General features: G+C 33.7%; 1 protein-coding gene and 1 long non-coding RNA gene across 4 annotated transcripts; one reads left to right on the top strand and one right to left on the bottom strand.

Moving 5' to 3' along the window:
* Positions 1–7,270: 7,270 nt before the first annotated feature.
* Positions 7,271–16,319, bottom strand: LOC101507919 (uncharacterized). 3 transcript variants are annotated; one of them, XR_012162696.1, is made up of 5 exons: positions 16,092–16,319; positions 15,805–15,851; positions 14,783–14,964; positions 14,019–14,095; positions 7,271–7,946 (listed from the first exon to the last, which is right to left on the bottom strand). It is a non-coding gene; the product is annotated as an uncharacterized lncRNA (long non-coding RNA). The 3 variants fall into 3 exon arrangements; XR_001143794.3 differs by lacking the exons at positions 7,271–7,946; positions 14,019–14,095 and having other exon boundaries at positions 14,230–14,964; positions 16,092–16,308; XR_001143795.3 differs by lacking the exons at positions 7,271–7,946; positions 14,019–14,095 and having other exon boundaries at positions 14,230–14,887; positions 16,092–16,301.
* On the top strand, positions 9,541–13,850 carry LOC101507602 (uncharacterized). Its single transcript, XM_004498666.4, has 3 exons — positions 9,541–11,082; positions 11,834–13,365; positions 13,473–13,850. The coding sequence occupies exons 1-2, from the start codon at positions 9,693–9,695 to the stop codon at positions 13,327–13,329; spliced, it is 2,886 nt and encodes a 961-aa protein (XP_004498723.1). The 5' UTR covers positions 9,541–9,692; the 3' UTR covers positions 13,330–13,365; positions 13,473–13,850.
* Positions 16,320–18,369: the final 2,050 nt, after the last annotated feature.

Below are 18,369 nucleotides of genomic sequence, written 5' to 3'. Positions count from 1 at the left end.
AATTATATATGAGAGTTGCAGCCGAAGAATACAAGTGACTAAAATAAGGTTTTTATTTTTTAAATGTGAAGCTTGAGCTACATGTAAGCATCATAGGTATAAGGGACCATAAGTATTAATTTTGCCATAATTCATGTGTATTATTCCATAAGTTTTAGTTTAATTGAAAATAGTATACTAACTTTTTCCTATTGTATCATAGATTTAATTACTATATCTTGATTATCTTCTCTATAAGATCTGATGACAAACTGTTGTTTTTTCAATGAAAACTGAAAATGAAGTATCAGGATCCGGTCCCAGAATTATTTTCTATGATAGAATAGCATAATGACTTATTTAACTCTAACTATTCTTGTGGGAAACATTTACATACTAATGGAGGACAAGTCTTGACTTTATTGTCATACAATTTGAAGGCATGGTGAAAATGTGTTGTTAGCAAAGATTGTCAACATCACATAATATTGGAAACATAAGATGCAAATTGTGAAAAAATGATGAATGAAAGTGCACTCACAAGAGCTCATTGGAGAAATAGAAAAGATATGATCCAATTGTAAATTACCTAATGATTATGCAAATGGAAAAATAATTAGAGATTACAAGTGAAAATTGAACAATCAAAGGAAGTTACGTATATTTGATTAAACAAAAACTAAGAACATTTACAATCAAATTTGAACAAAAATAAAAAAATTAATTGATGAATGGGAGAAGAAAAAAGATTCATACAAATAGTGTTCAACCTCCAATCAGATTCGTCTCTGAAACCATTTCGTCCTTTAATTCTTTCTTCTTGTTGGGAAAAACCAGAGATAATTAGCGATAACTATCTCAATAATGCGGACTATTTTTCCCCCACCTGTACAGATAAATTGCCAAACAGAAAATACAATTCCAGAGCAAAAATAATTGGCAGAAAATTAAATATAAGACAAACATAATTTTTAATGTAGAAAACTTCCCTCAAATTAAGAGAACAAAAACCACGGGACCTAGTCCAGTAAAACTTTCACTATAACAGTTAATGGGTACACCAGAGTCTTCCTAATAACAATAGGGAACATCAATCAACAATAACAACCTTATAACAACCTTCCACTAAAGTGGGTATGCCAAAGTTACAGAAGATAAAACTACTCTGTATATTAAAATAACAAACTCAGTGGCAGAAATAACATACTAAATTTGTAGATCAAACGGAGCAAGTTTGCTACACACCTGTTACCACCACCGGAACCAAACCCTTATTTTTCTTCTCTAGCAGTCGTTCTCTTTCGTTCTACTAATCTTTAGGATTTCTAAATCCCTTTTATTTCCTTCATGTGGGCCTAGCCCAATAATACCAATTTTTTTTCGTTCTTTCTTTTTTCAATAATAATAATACTAATACTAATAAAACTAGTAGGTTTCACTTGGAGAGTGAACCCACCCAAGAAATCTCCCCCTCACGACTCAAGTGGGAAGGTACTGCTCAACCATTCTTTCTACAGCATATCATCTTCAACACATGCAAGGTCTTCGTCATCATATCTGAACCATTCTCATCAGTATGAATCTTCTCAATTAAAAATGACTTCATTTCCAGTGCATCTCGTATCCAATGATACCGCACTTCAATATGATTCGACTTTGCATGAAAATTCGAATTCTTGCTGAGATGGATCGCACTCTGACTGTCACAAAATAACACAAACTTGTCTTGCTTGAGGCCTAACTCATGTAGGAATTTCTTCATCCACAAGAGTTCTTTGGAAGCTTCAGTTGCTGCAATGTACTCAGCTTCAGTAGTGGACAAAGCAACACACTTTTGTAGTCTTGATTGCCAAGACACAGCTCCCCCTGCAAAAGTCATCATATAACCAGAAGTAGATTTTCTAGAATCAAGATCACCTGTCATATCTGCATATGTATAGCCATCCAACACAGGTTCATCCCCTCCATAGCATAAACACACTTTGGAAGTGCCTCTGAGGTATCTAAGAATCCACTTCATCGCTTGCCAATTATCTTTACCAGGATTAGAGAGAAATCGACTAACAACTTCAACTGCATGAGCAATATCTGGCCTTGTGCATACCATAGCATACATCAAACTACCAACTAGCAAGTGGAGTACTAACAGGTTTGCAATTGCTCATGTTAAACCTCTCTAACACCTTCTCAATATAATTGTGTTGAGACAACCACAATTTATTATTCTTCCTGTCACGAGTAATTCTCATACCCAGAATTTGCTTTGCAGGACCTAAGTATTTCATTGCAAAAGACTTGTTCAAATCTTTCTTTAAAGATTGAATCTTCTTAGTGTCATAACCAACAATCAACATGTCATCCACATATAATAAGAGAATAATATAATCACCATCGGAGAATTTCTTGATAAACACACAATGGTTAGAAGTAGTTTTACTATACCCATATTTCTCCATGAAAGAATCAAATTTCTTGTACCCTTGTCGATGGGCTTGTTTGAGCCTATACAAACTTTTCTTCAATTTACATACAAGTTGCTCTTTACCTTTGACTTCGAAACCTTCTGGTTGCTCCATATAGATCTCTTCCTCCAAATCACCATGAAGGAATGCAGTTTTCACATCAAGTTGTTCAACTTCTAGGTTCAAACTAGCTGCTAACCCAAACACAACTCGAATAGAGGACATCTTCACCACAGGTGAAAAAATTTCACCAAAGTCAATACCTTTTCTCTGATTAAAACCTTTCACAATCAATCTTGCTTTGTATCTTGGTTGAGAACTATTCTCTTCTGCCTTTATCTTGTATACCCATTTATTCTTAAGTGCTTTTCTACCATTAGGCAACTTTACCACATCAAATGTGTGATTCTCATGCAAGGAATTCATCTATTCTTGCATGGCCTTTAACCACTTTTCTTTATCAACATTTGTAATAGCTTCTTGATAGTACTATGACTCTCCACTATCAGTGATCATCACATACTCATGTGGAGGATATCTTTGAGAAGGTTGACGTTCTCTAGTAGATCTTCTCAAGTCAAACTCGATTGGTGGCTCAATTGGAACTTGCTCATCATGGTGAGGTGCACGATCATCAGTTACATTCTCATCATCTATCTGTATATCTCCCCCATCAACAAAGGTTTCTGCAGGGGGTTTAGGCGCAACATCAATGTAACTTCTGGAATTTGGTTTCTGTTTTTAGCTTTATCAAAATCTTCAATAGTCTGGTCTTCAAGAAATTTCACATCTCGGCTTCTGATAATTTTCTTGTCAACCGGATCCCACAATCTATAATCAAATTCTTCATCACCATAACCGACGAATATACACTGTTTGGATTTACTATCAAGCTTGGACCTCTCATCTCTTGGAACGTGAACAAAACATCTGCAACCAAAAACTCTCAAATGACGGTAAAAGACATCTTTCCCTGTCCACACTCTATTTGGAACATCACCATCAAGTGGAATAGAAGGAGAAAGATTGATCAAATCCACTGCAGTTTTCATTGCTTCACCCCAAAAAGATTTCGATAATTTTGCATGAGAGAGCATACATCTGATTCTGTCATTAATCGTACGATTCATTCTCTCTGCAATACCATTATGTTGAGGTGTCTTTGGAAATGTTTTCTCAAACCTGATTCCATGTTCTCTAGAATACTCTTCAAATGGACATATGTATTCGCCACCGTTATCTGATCGAACACATTTCAATTTCCTTCCATTTTCTCTTTCAACACTTGCATGAAAATGCTTGAAGACTCCAAATATTTGATCTTTAGATTTCAAAGGGAATGCCTACACTTTTCTAGAGTGGTCGTCAATAAAAGTAACAAAATATGATGCACCACTAAGAGATTTACTATCCATCATACAAACATCAAGATGAACTAAATCAAGAATATTTTGCCTCCTATGAGGACCAGTATTATGAAAAGAAACTATATGTTGTTTTCCAGCAAAACAATGAGTGTAAGTTTTTAGAGACGTACCTTTCACAGGAAGAAAGTTTTTCTTCGCAAGTATGTTGAGTCCTTTCTCACTCAAGTGACCGAGGCGCATATGCCATAAATCAGAAGTTGCATCTTCTATTGCATTCACTTCTTCCTTGCATAACTTCGTAGACATCCTATAGAGAGAAGTGAAACTTTGTTCCTTTGCAACCACTAGGGACCCTTTGGTGATTTTACATATACCACCACCACCAAAGTAAGTGTGATAACCCTCAATATCCAAGGCTTTGACCGAAATCAAATTGAGACAAATATTAGGTATATGTCTAATATTCTTCAATTGAAGCTTGCAACCAATCTCAGTTTCAACCCAAACATCTCCCATACCGATAATTTTACATACTCCTTCATCTTCCATTTTTACCATGCCAAAATCACCAGCACTGTAAGATGAGAAGAAATCACGCCTAGGAGTAACATGATATGAGGCACCCGAATCAATAATCCAAGTTGAATCATGACATGCAAGGTTTATGAAATTATTATCACAAACAATGTAGACATTATTAATAGATGCAACTGCTGTTGTATCTTTGTCATTTTTCTTCTTTTTGTCTTCATCTATTTTCCTTGATTGATTTCTCTTAAGGAATCTGCAATTTCTTTTTATGTGACCCGCTTTGCCACAATGGTACATATCACTTCCTTTCTAGTCCTCGACTTGCTTCTTGACTTGCTACGACTTTCAGAGTTGTCGCGTCTATGGAAGTTTCTAGATTGACTTCTCCCCCGTGACTCTGTAACTAGTGCTTCTGACTTTGAGGAAGAACCAATCAAACCACGTTCCTTTCTTTGAGCTTCTTCATTCAACATGCTCTCTTTAACTGTTGACATTTTCAACTTTCTACTTGGAGCTGAATTGGTCAACGTCACAACAAGGACTTCCTAATTATTAGGCAAGGAACTCAACAATAACAACGTTTGCAACTCATCATCTAATTTAATTTATGCAGTTGTCAACTGATTCACTATATTCTGAAAAATACTCATATGCTCTGCCATTGAATCCCCATATTTGTTTTTCATATTCACCAGCTTCCGAATCAAGAATGCTTTATTTTGCACAATCTTTCGTTCATACAACTCTTTAAATTTTTCCCACATCTTGTTAGCATCTATTTCAGTTTCAACATGTGGATACACACTAAGATCCAACCACTGCCTGATCAACGCCACTGCCTGATCAACGCCATTGCCTTTGTATTCATCTTCTTCCAGTCAGCGTCAGATTTATCTGTGGGTTTAGCAGTGTCACCCTCAATAGGATCATACAAATATTTATTGTATAACATGTCTTCCATGAGAGTCTTCCAAAGTGTATAATTAGAAGAGTTGAATTTAATCATATTGGGACATTTATTTTCCTCCTCCATTTAAATGCACAAATCAAATAATCGAGCTCTAGATACCACTTTATTGGGAAAAACCAGAGATAATTAGCGATAATTATATCAATAATGCGGAATATTTTCCCCCCACCTGTGCAGATAAATGACCAAACAGAAAATAGAATTTCAGAGCAAAAATAATTGGCAGAAAATTAAATATGAGACAAACGCAATTTTTAACGTGGAAAACTTCCCTCAAATTGAGAGAATAAAAACCACGGGACCTAGTCCAGTAAAACTTCTAATATATAATAGTTAATGGGTGCACCAGAGTCTTCCTAATAACAATAGGGAACATCAATCAACAATAACAACTTTCCACTAAAGTGGGTATGCCAAAGTTACAGAGAAGATAAAACTACTCACTGTATATTAAAATAACAAAATTTGTAGATCAAACGAAGCAAGTTTGCTACACACCTGTTACCACCACCAAAATCAAACCCTTATTTTTCTTCTTTGGCAGTCGTTCTCTTTCGTTCTACTAATCCTTAGGATTTCTAAATCTCTTTTATTTCCTTCACGTGGGCCTAGCCCAATAATCCCTTTTTTTTTCTTTTTTTTTTATTTCAATAATAATAATAATAATACAAATACTAATAAAACTAGTGGGTTCTACTTGGGGAGTGAACTCACCCAAAACTTCCCTTATATCTTCATCTTCATTCAACAAAACAAAAACAATATCTCAAAATTCAAACATTTAAAAACCTTGAAATGAAATTTGTTCGAATGAAAGCGCAAATCAAACCTGGCACCGCGTTGGAGAAGCACATCAACTGGGTTAGAGCTGGCTACATTTTGGAGCACTGAGTTTGCTATAATACAAAGCTTTTGTTGGGGTCTTCTGCAATTCCATAAATTATATACACTATATATTTTAATTGCATTTCACCCTCAAATTTAAGGGTATGTTTGTATGGACTTTAATTAGTTTTGAAATATAAGAGAGAAGAGAGTTTATTTTTCTTTTTTAAATTAAAGTTATAAAGTGTTTTTAAAAATCAATTGAGTGTGGTTAAAATGTTATATAATCATTTTACCGACTAATTAAAGCCAATTTTCCCTAACTTTTGATTGAATTTTAGTTGATTTTAATTTCCCTTCTTTAAGTACTTTATGATTTACTCCTATCTTCCCAACATTATGATAATCCGAAAGGATTAACCTAATCCATCAATCCTTCTCCTTATCTAGCCTTTTCACCAACCTCTGTGGTTACCACATTTCATTGTGAAATCAATATCTAACTTCTTTTTAAAACTATTTGTCTTTTGTCATAAAAATTATATTTGATAATTCTTTAACACAGAATAAATCATCTCCATTCAATTACAACGAGGAGAGCGAAGGGATTTAATTGGACCTTACATGGCATTGACTACCGTAAACAATTTGAGACAGGGCAACACGATGGCATTGACCAATTTAAGTATTATTAGTAGCATCACATGGGGTCACAATTAATGCACACTTTTTATGATATATTATAACAAATTAGGTTAAACAACAAAGAAGAGGGACATGCAACGAAAGTCGCTGCCAGCTTTGACACAAAAAAGAATAAATAAATGAGAAATGGTATTTTGACTCACAATTTTGACATTAAATAATTATATTTAGTAAATGGATCTTTTAGGACATATTTAGTAAATGGTTAATTAATATAATGGTGTTCCAATTCAAAAAATATATATATAAGGGTATCCCAACTCGCTAACCACGTAATTAACACAATTAATTAAGATTTTGAATGTTATTAATCATAATTATTAAAAGTACATTTAAGCACAAAATATGATCAATGAATATATCTTGTGGTTAACTAGTAACAGTCAGAATCATGAATAATTGTGTTTAATGATTTGTTAATGAAATATGGTATTTTGTTATATTTATTAACCATCACAAAATATAATTACCCACATCCGTAAATTAGTTAACCATATAATTTGTTGTGGAAATTTGATTGTAAATAAACAGACATGTAGGGCAAAACCAAAAAAGTGGCTACAATTTCTCTTCAAACTAGCACATAAAATCAGACAATGGTGCTACATTTAATAGTATGTACTTTTCCACAAACAATGTTGAAAAGAAACAGATAATATACTGAAAAATGATCCTCTCATGTCAAATTTTAACATCAAAATTAGAAGTGATCTCACATCATTTAAGAAGAGAGATAGAGATAGATAGTTCTACAATTCAACTGAGGGAAATCATTCATGTTTCTTCCTCTATGATGTTCTGAACAAATAGAGGACAATTTTTTATTTGCAAAAGGCTTAGTTGTCCATTTATAAATGTTATATTATCCAACAGCACAAAACTCAATTTCTTAACGGTAGTTTTCACGTTCCATTCATTTATTGATTACATAATTTTATGTTACAAGCCAATGATAAAAAATAACTAGTAGCATATATTTTAACACCTAGAAATTTACCAGGAAGAACATTGTAGAGACACATCAAATGAATGTCCATATTAAGTCAGAATAATATAACACATTAATAATCTGTACACGCCTTCACATGCAATTTGTGTAAGCTCCTCCTAGTTTTGTTTTTAAATGGCAAATAATAGTTGTTAGGAAAAGGAGTTGAATCTATAATGTGTTATATAATTTTATGCACACTATAATTAGAAATTTTCAAAGAGCATTAGAACCATTCTCTTTCCAATACTTACATTTTTTTTTTGTAGCTGAAATTTATGTGGTTCTCACTACTTTATGTGAGCCCAATTCCAAAATAATGAAACATAAATGAATTTCATGTAATAAGTTAGTATTATGAATCTTGCAAATACTATAGTGTCTTTTTTTTACAAACTCATGTTTTTCACTAGCTTTTGCCATTATGATGTTTTGATTCATGTCCAATTACAATTTTAGAACTATTCCTTTCTATGTTATTTAAACAATTCAATCATTTGATATTGACATACTTTCATCATGCGTGCAAGTGCCTTTTTTTGAATAATTTCTTACTCTGTTACTAAAATAACTGCATCTTGATGCATTGGACAAATAAAGTGACAACAAAAATATTCAGAAAGTGTTTCGCCCAAACAGAGAAATATTGAGAAAGGACTTAAAATTAAAGACACAACTAAAAGTCAAGATACAAATAAAACCCCACTGAATATTTCATGTACAAAATTAAAATATTCTGAAATTTGCTAATTATTTTTCCTGGTTATTGTTTCTATTATTTTCTCCTTCAAAATCGCCAATGTGTAATTGTGCATTTCATCCAAGAAATGGCAACATCACATGTTCATCTCATAATTGAGAAGTCTCATAATTTAAATTATTCTTTATCAGTTATCACTAAGTATCAAATATGTGTAAAAAGTACACAAACAAATAATGAAAAGTCAAATGTATATATTTCACGATTAAATGAAGAACTTGTAAAAAAAAAAAATCAAATGAAGAAAGAAAAAATTCCATCCAAAGCTTGCGATAGCCACCATCACGAGCTAGAACAAAAATCATGACCACTCATGGATCATTAATACAAAATAGACTAGATTCACTTTCTCTTCCCTCAAAAACAATAGAAAATAGGTATAAAAAAAAAAAGAAAGAAAGAAAGAGAGAATGGTAAAAAAAACAGCATTTTGTAGTTACTTTTTTGTCAACATAGGCAACTCAGCAGGGCTGCTAGGAATAATTACCCAAGAGTAGGACACATTGCCTTTAAATTCTCTAATCATTCCATTTTGTCAAAATGCTGAATTACATTTTAGTTAATACTCTGTTCAATTTATCAAACTACTCATCTTAATTATAAATTATAAGTATGTTTTCTATTATTATTAATACAATTACAATATTAATATTTTGGTCGTTGTGACAATAATAATTGAAGGATAATAAAGAAAAAAAATGAAATTTGTATTGAAAATTGAAAATAATATTCATTTTTAGACAAATTATTTTTATTAAAGTGACGTTAATTGTGGGATAGAGAGAGTAATTGAAGATAGAAATAGTGACGGGTTATAGCCATTTGGACTTAATCAATGGAAGGGAAAGAAATGGCCAACTGGAAAGCTTTTAAAGCATTTAAATCAAAATGAAACCAATTGAATATTTAAATTGGATCTTAATGAAAACTACCCCTTAACGAAAGACACTCACTATAAATACTAAATCTTCCATGCAGCTTTTCACATAATCACTAACACCAAAACCTCATATTATTTCCTTCTTTCTTCTGCTCCACTTCAAAGAATATTAGTGAGGATCTAATAGCAAAAGCATTAGAGGTGGCAAGTTTTTTCTTTCTACCCATGACTGATAGGGCCAGTTACCCCAAAAGGGGTTATATCTGGCCACCAATGACAATGGCATTGGCCATTGTTTTGATTTCTACTACTGTGGTTTCTGCTGCTGCAGATAGTTACCTTTACTCTTCTCCTCCACCTCCTTATGAGTATAAGTCACCTCCACCTCCATCTCCTTCACCACCACCTCCTTATGTGTACAAGTCGCCACCTCCTCCACCACCGTCACCTCCACCACCATATGAGCACAAGGCTCCATCTTATGAGTACAAGTCACCCCCACCTCCACCACCTTACATTTACAAGTCTCCACCACCTCCACCCTATGACCACAAGTCACCATCTTATAAGTATAAGTCTCCCCCGCCTCCTACACCATCACCCCCACCACCCTATGTGTACAAGTCACCACCTCCTCCATCACCATCACCTCCACCACCTTACATTTACAAGTCTCCACCACCTCCACCCTATGAGCACAAGTCACCATCTTATGAGTACAAGTCTCCCCCGCCTCCTACACCATCACCCCCACCACCCTATGTGTACAAGTCACCACCTCCTCCATCACCATCACCTCCACCACCTTACATTTACAAGTCTCCACCACCTCCACCCTATGACCACAAGTCTCCATCTTATGAGTACAAGTCTCCCCCGCCTCCTTCACCATCACCCCCACCACCCTATGTGTACAAGTCACCACCTCCTCCATCACCATCACCTCCACCACCTTACATTTACAAGTCTCCACCACCTCCACCCTATGACCACAAGTCTCCATCTTATGAGTACAAGTCTCCCCCTCCTCCTTCACCATCACCCCCACCACCATATGTGTACAAGTCACCACCTCCTCCATCACCATCACCTCCACCACCTTACATATACAAGTCTCCACCACCTCCACCCTATGAGCGCAAATCTCCATCTTATGAGTACAAGTCTCCCCCACCACCATACGTGTACAAGTCACCACCTCCTCCATCACCCCCACCTCCATACATATACAAGTCACCGCCTCAACCACCTTATGAACACAAGTCTCCACCATACTATTACAAGAGCCCTCCACCACCCTCTCCCTCACCTCCGCCTCCTTATTATTACAAATCCCCCCCACCCCCATCACCATCTCCACCACCACCTTACTATTACAAATCTCCTCCCCCGCCATCTCCTATTCCCCATACACCTTACTACTACAAGTCCCCACCACCACCTAAGTATCTTCCACCACCATACTATTATAACTCTCCTCCTCCACATGTTGTGTATCCTCAACCACACCCCTACCACCACTCATTGATTGTGAAGGTAGTGGGTAAAGTTTACAGCTTTAGGTGTTATGACTGGGAGTATCCTGAAAAGTCTCATGACAAGAAACACCTCAAAGGTACATCACTTTACATTTTTTAATCCTTTCATTTTTATCTCTTTCGGGTAAACCTTTTTTGAAAAAACTGTGTAAATTATTATTCGCTCCAAATTCTCAATACTGTTACAATTACTGTCATATTTGGTAATGAGATTCGTGTGTGTGTGTGTATGTTTTGATTAAGGTCTTTGTTTTATAGAATTTAGCTGTTCTTCAACACAAACACTTAGAGTTTAGCTGTCTCCTTTCTCCAATAAACCTTTCATGCTAATTATTGTCTATAAACAACATAATTTTCAAAAGTTGAGGAAAAAATTGAACGCATTAGCTTACACCACAACTATCTATCTAAAGCATGTTTGTTTTTATATAATTTTAAGGAAATAAATACTTTTCATAATCTTTAAAATAAATAAATTAAAATATATTAAATTTAAACAAACAAAATATTCTTATATAAATCAAGTCAAAAATATTCTTCTCAAATTTAGCTAGATCTGAATATTTTGTACTGTATGTAATTTAATTGGCATTCTAACTTTCTAAGTTATCAAACAGGTTGCAGCCTGTCATAAATAACGAAACATTTGATATGTCAAATTAAGATATAATATAATTTACCTGATTGTAATTTAATAAGTCTGCATAATATAAATATTCTGTTTGATAATGATAGTTTAACATGCTGCTTTTTAATAATACTCATATAATATGTGTCTTCTAATACATTTGTATTTAAGTGTCTTAAATCAAATTTTTAATGGTGCAGGAGCTATTGTGGAGGTGAAATGCAAAGCTGGAAGAAAAATCATCAAGGCTTATGGCAAAACTAAGATCAATGGAAAATACAGCATCACAGTTAAGGACTTCGACTATATCAAATATGGTCCAACAGTATGCAAGGCTGTGATTTATGCTCCACCTAATGGATCTCCCTTCAACATACCTACAAAGCTAAATGAGGGAACCAACTTAGAATTGAAATCCAAAGACAAGTACGAGGTTGTTCTTAAGGCTAAGCCATTTGCTTATGCCTCAAAGAAACATTTTAAAGAATGTGAAAAGCCCAAGCCTTCACCAACTCCTTACTACTACAAATCACCTCCTCATCCAACACCAGTTTACAAGTACAAGTCACCACCTCCACCGGTCCATTATTATTCTCCACCATATTACTACAAGTCACCACCTCCTCCAGTTAAATCACCACTACCTCCTTATTATTACAAGTCTCCACCTCCGCCATCACCCACTCCTCATCCATATTATTATAAATCTCCCCCACCACCTTCACCATCACCTCCTCCACCTTATTATTATAAATCTCCTCCTCCACCCAAAGAGATATCACACCCTCCATACTACTACAAGTCACCACCCCTACCATCACCATCACCTCCTCCACCATACTATTATAAGTCCCCACCTCCACCATCACCATCTCCACCACCACCTTACTATTATAAGTCACCTCCTCCACCCAAAGAGATTTCACACCCTCCATACTACTATAAGTCACCACCCCCACCATCCCCGTCCCCTCCTCCACCATACTACTACAAGTCCCCACCTCCACCCAAAGAGATTTCACACCCTCCATACTACTATAAGTCACCACCCCCACCATCCCCTTCCCCTCCTCCACCATACTATTATAAGTCCCCACCACCACCCAAAGAGATTTCACACCCTCCATACTACTATAAATCACCACCCCCACCATCTTCATCCCCTCCTCCACCCTACTACTATAAGTCACCACCTCCACCAACACCATCCCCACCCCCACCGTACTACTACAAATCTCCTCCACCACCATCATCATCACCACCACCTCCCTACTATTACAAATCACCTCCGCCACCATCCCCATCCCCTCCACCTCCATACTACTACAAAAGTCCCCCTCCACCATCTCCTTCTCCTCCTCCTCCCTATTACTACAAATCACCACCACCACCATCACCATCTCCACCTCCTCCCTACTATTACAAATCACCTCCACCACCATCACCTTCACCGCCACCTCCTTACTATTACAAATCTCCCCCACCTCCATCTCCATCTCCACCACCTCCTTATCACTATCAAAGTCCTCCACCGCCATCTCACATTTCTCATCCTCCCTACTACTACAAATCCCCTCCACCACCGTCGCCATCTCCTCCACCTCCTTACCACTATGTGAGTCCTCCCCCACCAGTAAAGTCGCCTGCACCACCAGCTTACATCTATGCTTCTCCACCACCACCTATCTACAATTAAGCTCGGAATGCCAAAACACCATTGGTGATCAATCAAGTAAGTTCACCATTGTTATACCCCCACCAGTGTTTGCACGCCACCCCTACGCACACATTACATGTTATCTCATGCACTATTTAACAAAAACTCTTATTTGTTTTCAGGTTATAGTTTTCTTCGAGTAATAAAGGCAAGCTCCATTTGGAGCAAAGTGAAACATCTAGCTTCCTGTCCATATTCTTTTAATAAACGTTTGAATTTATCATCTTTGAGCTACGATATTCGTGATTTTGATGAGATTGAGTTCATTGCTATGATGGCCATCTTTCACTTTCTAATCTTAATGTGTTCAAGTGATAGACAAATCAAAAAGTGGAAGCAAGATTAATTTATCTGTGATCTCTTTGATTTATATGTGTTTAGATTATATGGCCATGTATGATAGCTTTTTTATATTTATTGCGGCTTTTTTGTATTGTGCCCTGTTGTTGTGTATCAAAAAGAAATGTTGATAATGAAGAATCACTTTGAATTTATGCCCACTTGATTAGTTCTTATTTATTTTAAACATCTATCATGCATGTCAGCAAGACATAGCATACCACCATAATATGCACTAATGCATATATGAGCTAGAAAATGAGTAAACTATATCTAACTGTTTAGAGAAAAGGAAAAAAAGTAAATAAACTGCTAGAGATAAAATATACCTCAGTCCCCAGGTCTTCAATATGCGTTAAAAACCCGAGCTTTTAATAGATCTCTCAGCAAATATCCTTTCTTACAACTGAAGAAAATTATATAGCAAACTTTCAAAGCTACAAATTTGCAACAATAAGCAGAAAACAAAAATTTGTGTTGATATTGGCACATGGCATGGATAAGAAGAAGATGAAATGAGACGTAACTCTCACATAGAAATTAAAGATCTGCCCGTTCAGATAAAAGGCTCTAAGTTTTGTATTGAAACCTCTTAAGCTGTTTTCTTAAGTGTCCCAGCTGTAATTTTTTTATTATTTTAAAAAGTAATTGGGAAAGGGGAAATTATTATTAATAACGGTGGCACTAATAGTTATTTTACAACCGTCCCATACAAGATTTGAACTTTGTCCCTTGAGGTTACAATGTCAAGCTCTAACCACTAAGCTGACACCTAAAAGAGTATCCCAACTGTATAAAAATTAGACAACTTAAAAAAATGACTTGTATACTACACAAGTATCAGAAAAGCATCAAAGAGTATCAGTGTCAAATAATGTTGTATCATTGGTGTCGAATAATGTTGTACCATTGGTGTCCCAGCACTATAAAGTTAGAGAATTGTGTTGGAAAAATGATTGGATACTTCACAAACAAGTATTGGTTACGTATCAAAGAGTATATGTATTGATCTAGTGGATACATTATAGGATTAGTTTGGCATGGAGGTGAAACTTTAATTGATCAAATTTCAGAAAATAAATACAAATAATACTTGTTCGTGAATTTTCCACCACCATCTTTTGCTCCTATCAAACTGATTTGTAGTATTCTCAAGTCCTAGCTAACTTCCATGACATAAGATTGACAATCCTGAATCCTTCCCTCCATAAATAGACATATTTGAACAGTCATTGGTCGACAAGACAATATCACGTTCACAAAAAGGTAAGAATACTGAAATAAATGGAGTACGTTACATGTATATATGAGGATGGCAACATGCTATATCTTCTTCCTTCTCTATACTAACACACATTAATATACCAATCCACTTTCTTCAAATTTTATACCTATATTCATTGCTCATTGGGAATACATACTAAAATATGTTATTTTAAACCGTCAAGTGGGCAATTAAATTTAAATAGCATAAGCTTGAGCATCTCGATTCATAGGAAGCACTCTAAGAAATTGAGTGTGGCATAGAAAAATGCCAACAAGAGCACAAAGTGAATAGATGACGGCAATATAATTGTACATACTACACTGGTTTCTTCCTATTGTATCATAAATTTAATTACTATTACTATGTCTTCTTTATAAAATCAGATGACAAATTGTTTTTTATTTTTTTGTTTTCAATAAAAGTTGAAAATTGAGTATTGGAAATTTGGAATCCTAGAATTATTTTTTGTCATACAACTGTAATATGACTAATATAACCCTTAACTATTCTTGTTGGAAACATTTACAAACTAGTGGAAGACCAGCCTTGTTTGACTTTATTGTTAAACAATTTGAAGCCATGGTGAAAATGTGTTATTAGCTATGAAGCACGGACACCGGACACGGTGTCCACGACACTGACAGTTCGACACCGATAATAATTTGAAAAAATGAATTAATTGAATGTAATCAAGGTGTTGTGTTGTGTCCCTGTCGGACATTGGGATATGCATTCGATCAAAGATGTCGGTGCTAGGAAGGTTATTAGCAGAGATTGTCAACATCACATAATATTGCAAACATAAGATGAAAACTGTAAAAAAAAATTATGAAAGAAAATGTACTCACCAGAGTTCATAGGGGAAGAGAAAATATACGCTCCAGTTAGCAATTACCTAGAATGATTACGCAGATTGAAACATAATTAGAGAATATAAGAGAAAATTGAACAATCAAAGGTAGTTAGATATATTTGATTGAACAAAAACCAAAAACATGTATAATCAAATTTGAATTAAAATTGAAAATTATTTGAAGAATGTGAGATAATATATTCATAGAAATAGAGCATTCAACTTCCTATCACATTCAACAAAACGAAAACAATATCTCAAATCTCAAAGCGCAAATTAAACCTGGTGCAGCGTTGGAGAAGCACGTGGATGAGAGTGTGTTCGACTTGGAGCACTGAGTCATCAACTCGGTTAAACCTATCTCCATTTTGGAGCACTGAGTTTGCTTTCGTACAAAGCTTATTGTTGGGGTCTTTTGCAATTCTTGAAATTTTATAAACTTTAAATTTTAATTTCATTTTTCACCCTCCAATTTATCAATCTTTCCTCTTTCCATTTTATTTTTCAACTTGGTCTCTTCCCTCACTTTGTTAGCATATTTTCTTACTCATTTTAACGGTGTTTTAAATATTAGATAAAATCAGATTGAAGTGCTTAAATTCAAACTACTCTAAATAAAATTTGCAATTGATACAAAAAAATCAAAAAGCTTAAATATAAGATTTGTCTATTCAAATATGCCATTTTTTTTTAGTCTTTTTTATTTTTTTTAATAAATATTTTTATTTTTTCTCTTTGTTCTTTTATTTTAGTCTTTGCAAAAGTGATTTTTTATTGAAATTAGTTCATACAATTCTTAATTTACTAATAATTGAGAGATTAAAATTAAATATTATAAATATTGCAAGAAGTCATTCCAATAAAAATCAATTTTATAAAGACTAAAAAAAATAAGCAAAGATAAAAAAAATAAACAAAAAATGTAAAAAGTCAATAAAATGTACGAGAACCAAAAAAAAAAAATACATAACTATAAAAAATCAATAATATATTTAAGTCAAATAAAAAACGACACAAAATTAATATTATGTCATTTAATAAAAATTGTTCAATTTAGGATTGAATTCTTTTTTCAATGCTGAATTCCTTTTTCAATACCAAATCAAACCAAATCTTATATAAATTTTAATATTTATTTATTTGAGATTAATGATTATGCACCGACATAGACCTATTTTGTATCCGTCTTTTTAAATAGACCTATTTTGTATCCGCCTTTTTAAAATGACGACCATATATTATATTTTTAGTAGAGTGTAAAAATAGTTTACATAACGGTATATATTCTTTTTTCTCTATTTATTTTTTTATTAGTTTGAGATATTGTACTAATCTATCATTTTTTATTTAATATTATTTTTTTAACTATTTCATATGTTTTAAATATAATTAAACATTGTTATTTCGCAATGTTATTTTTAGTATGTTATATTTTACCTCAAATCTATTAAATTACCGTGAGAATTTTATAATTGTAAATGGGATCAACAAAAAACTATTCAAATCTTAATCGCATTTAATTGGATTAGATTATATTTTTTAGGCTTAATTGCGTTTTAGTTTCTCTAGTATTACCAATTCACAGAAATGATTCCCCTATTTTAAAAGTCGATAGTTTTTGTATCTACCTCAGATTTTTTAACTAAAAAAAAATGAAATTGACATATTTTTAATGACGTGACATATAATTATATGATATAAAACCATCTAAATGCATTAATTATTCATATGTCATTAATTAAATTAAAATTATGAAAAATTTCTGAAGTTAAAAGCTAAGCTTTTACTGTATTTTATTCCAATTTTATGGGTGTTAATCATTTTACATTATCATATCATATGTCACATTATTTAAAATATATCATGTCATCATATTTTAATTAAAAAATCAGAAGGAGGGAACAAAACTGTCGATTTTTAAAATAGGGGATCAATTTCGTGAATCAGTAAAAATAAATAGTCTAAAATTGCAAGCCTATTTTTTAAAAGGAGACGTTCAAATTAAACTCAATCGTAGTGGTTTTAATCTCTTAGAATCATTTTTTACCTCAAAATCGATACAAATTACATCATGATCACCCCTAGAACCGATCTTTTTAATGGGATGAAATGAGAACAAACGAATTCATTAATTGGTTAAAATATTGTGGTTGAATTAGGGTTGATCTAGTTGAATTAAGCAAGTTCACCCAATTTATATTTTTTGTATTTTTATTCACTTTCTTGTTATATCATTTATTTACTTTTTTTTTTCCATCTAGGTTGAATCAATTAAACAACATTTTTGTTTAATACGTCAGTTCTTTTTGTTGGGTCATCACGAGTCCAAAAATCATCATGTTGGATTGAGAACAACCACACTAATAAGTTGGACACTACATTTTCACAAAAAACTATAAGACATTAAGTATATGTATCATTTCACATCTATATAACTCAATACTCACTTTTTTCATTCAATATAGGACTTTAACTGATAGTTAATATGTCAACACTTCTTTCTTCAAATAGTTTTAAATTGAAGTAATATTTTATTATAAAAGGAACCAATTATTACAAC

This window comes from Cicer arietinum, chromosome 4 (assembly GCF_000331145.2).
Source record: "Cicer arietinum cultivar CDC Frontier isolate Library 1 chromosome 4, Cicar.CDCFrontier_v2.0, whole genome shotgun sequence".
NCBI lineage: Eukaryota > Viridiplantae > Streptophyta > Magnoliopsida > Fabales > Fabaceae > Cicer > Cicer arietinum.
The sequence above is the reverse complement of the archived record's forward strand: the minus strand, read 5'-3'. Positions and strand labels throughout refer to the sequence as shown.

What these genes read in the sequence shown, in the direction of transcription:
- LOC101507602 (XM_004498666.4), top strand. Translation starts at nt 9,693, where the DNA reads ATGACTGATAGGGCCAGTTACCCCAAAAGGGGTTATATCTGGCCACCA. An exon ending in TGACAAGAAACACCTCAAAG is followed by an intron (nt 11,083 to 11,833) that starts GTACATCACTTT and finishes TTAATGGTGCAG; the next exon opens with GAGCTATTGTGGAGGTGAAA.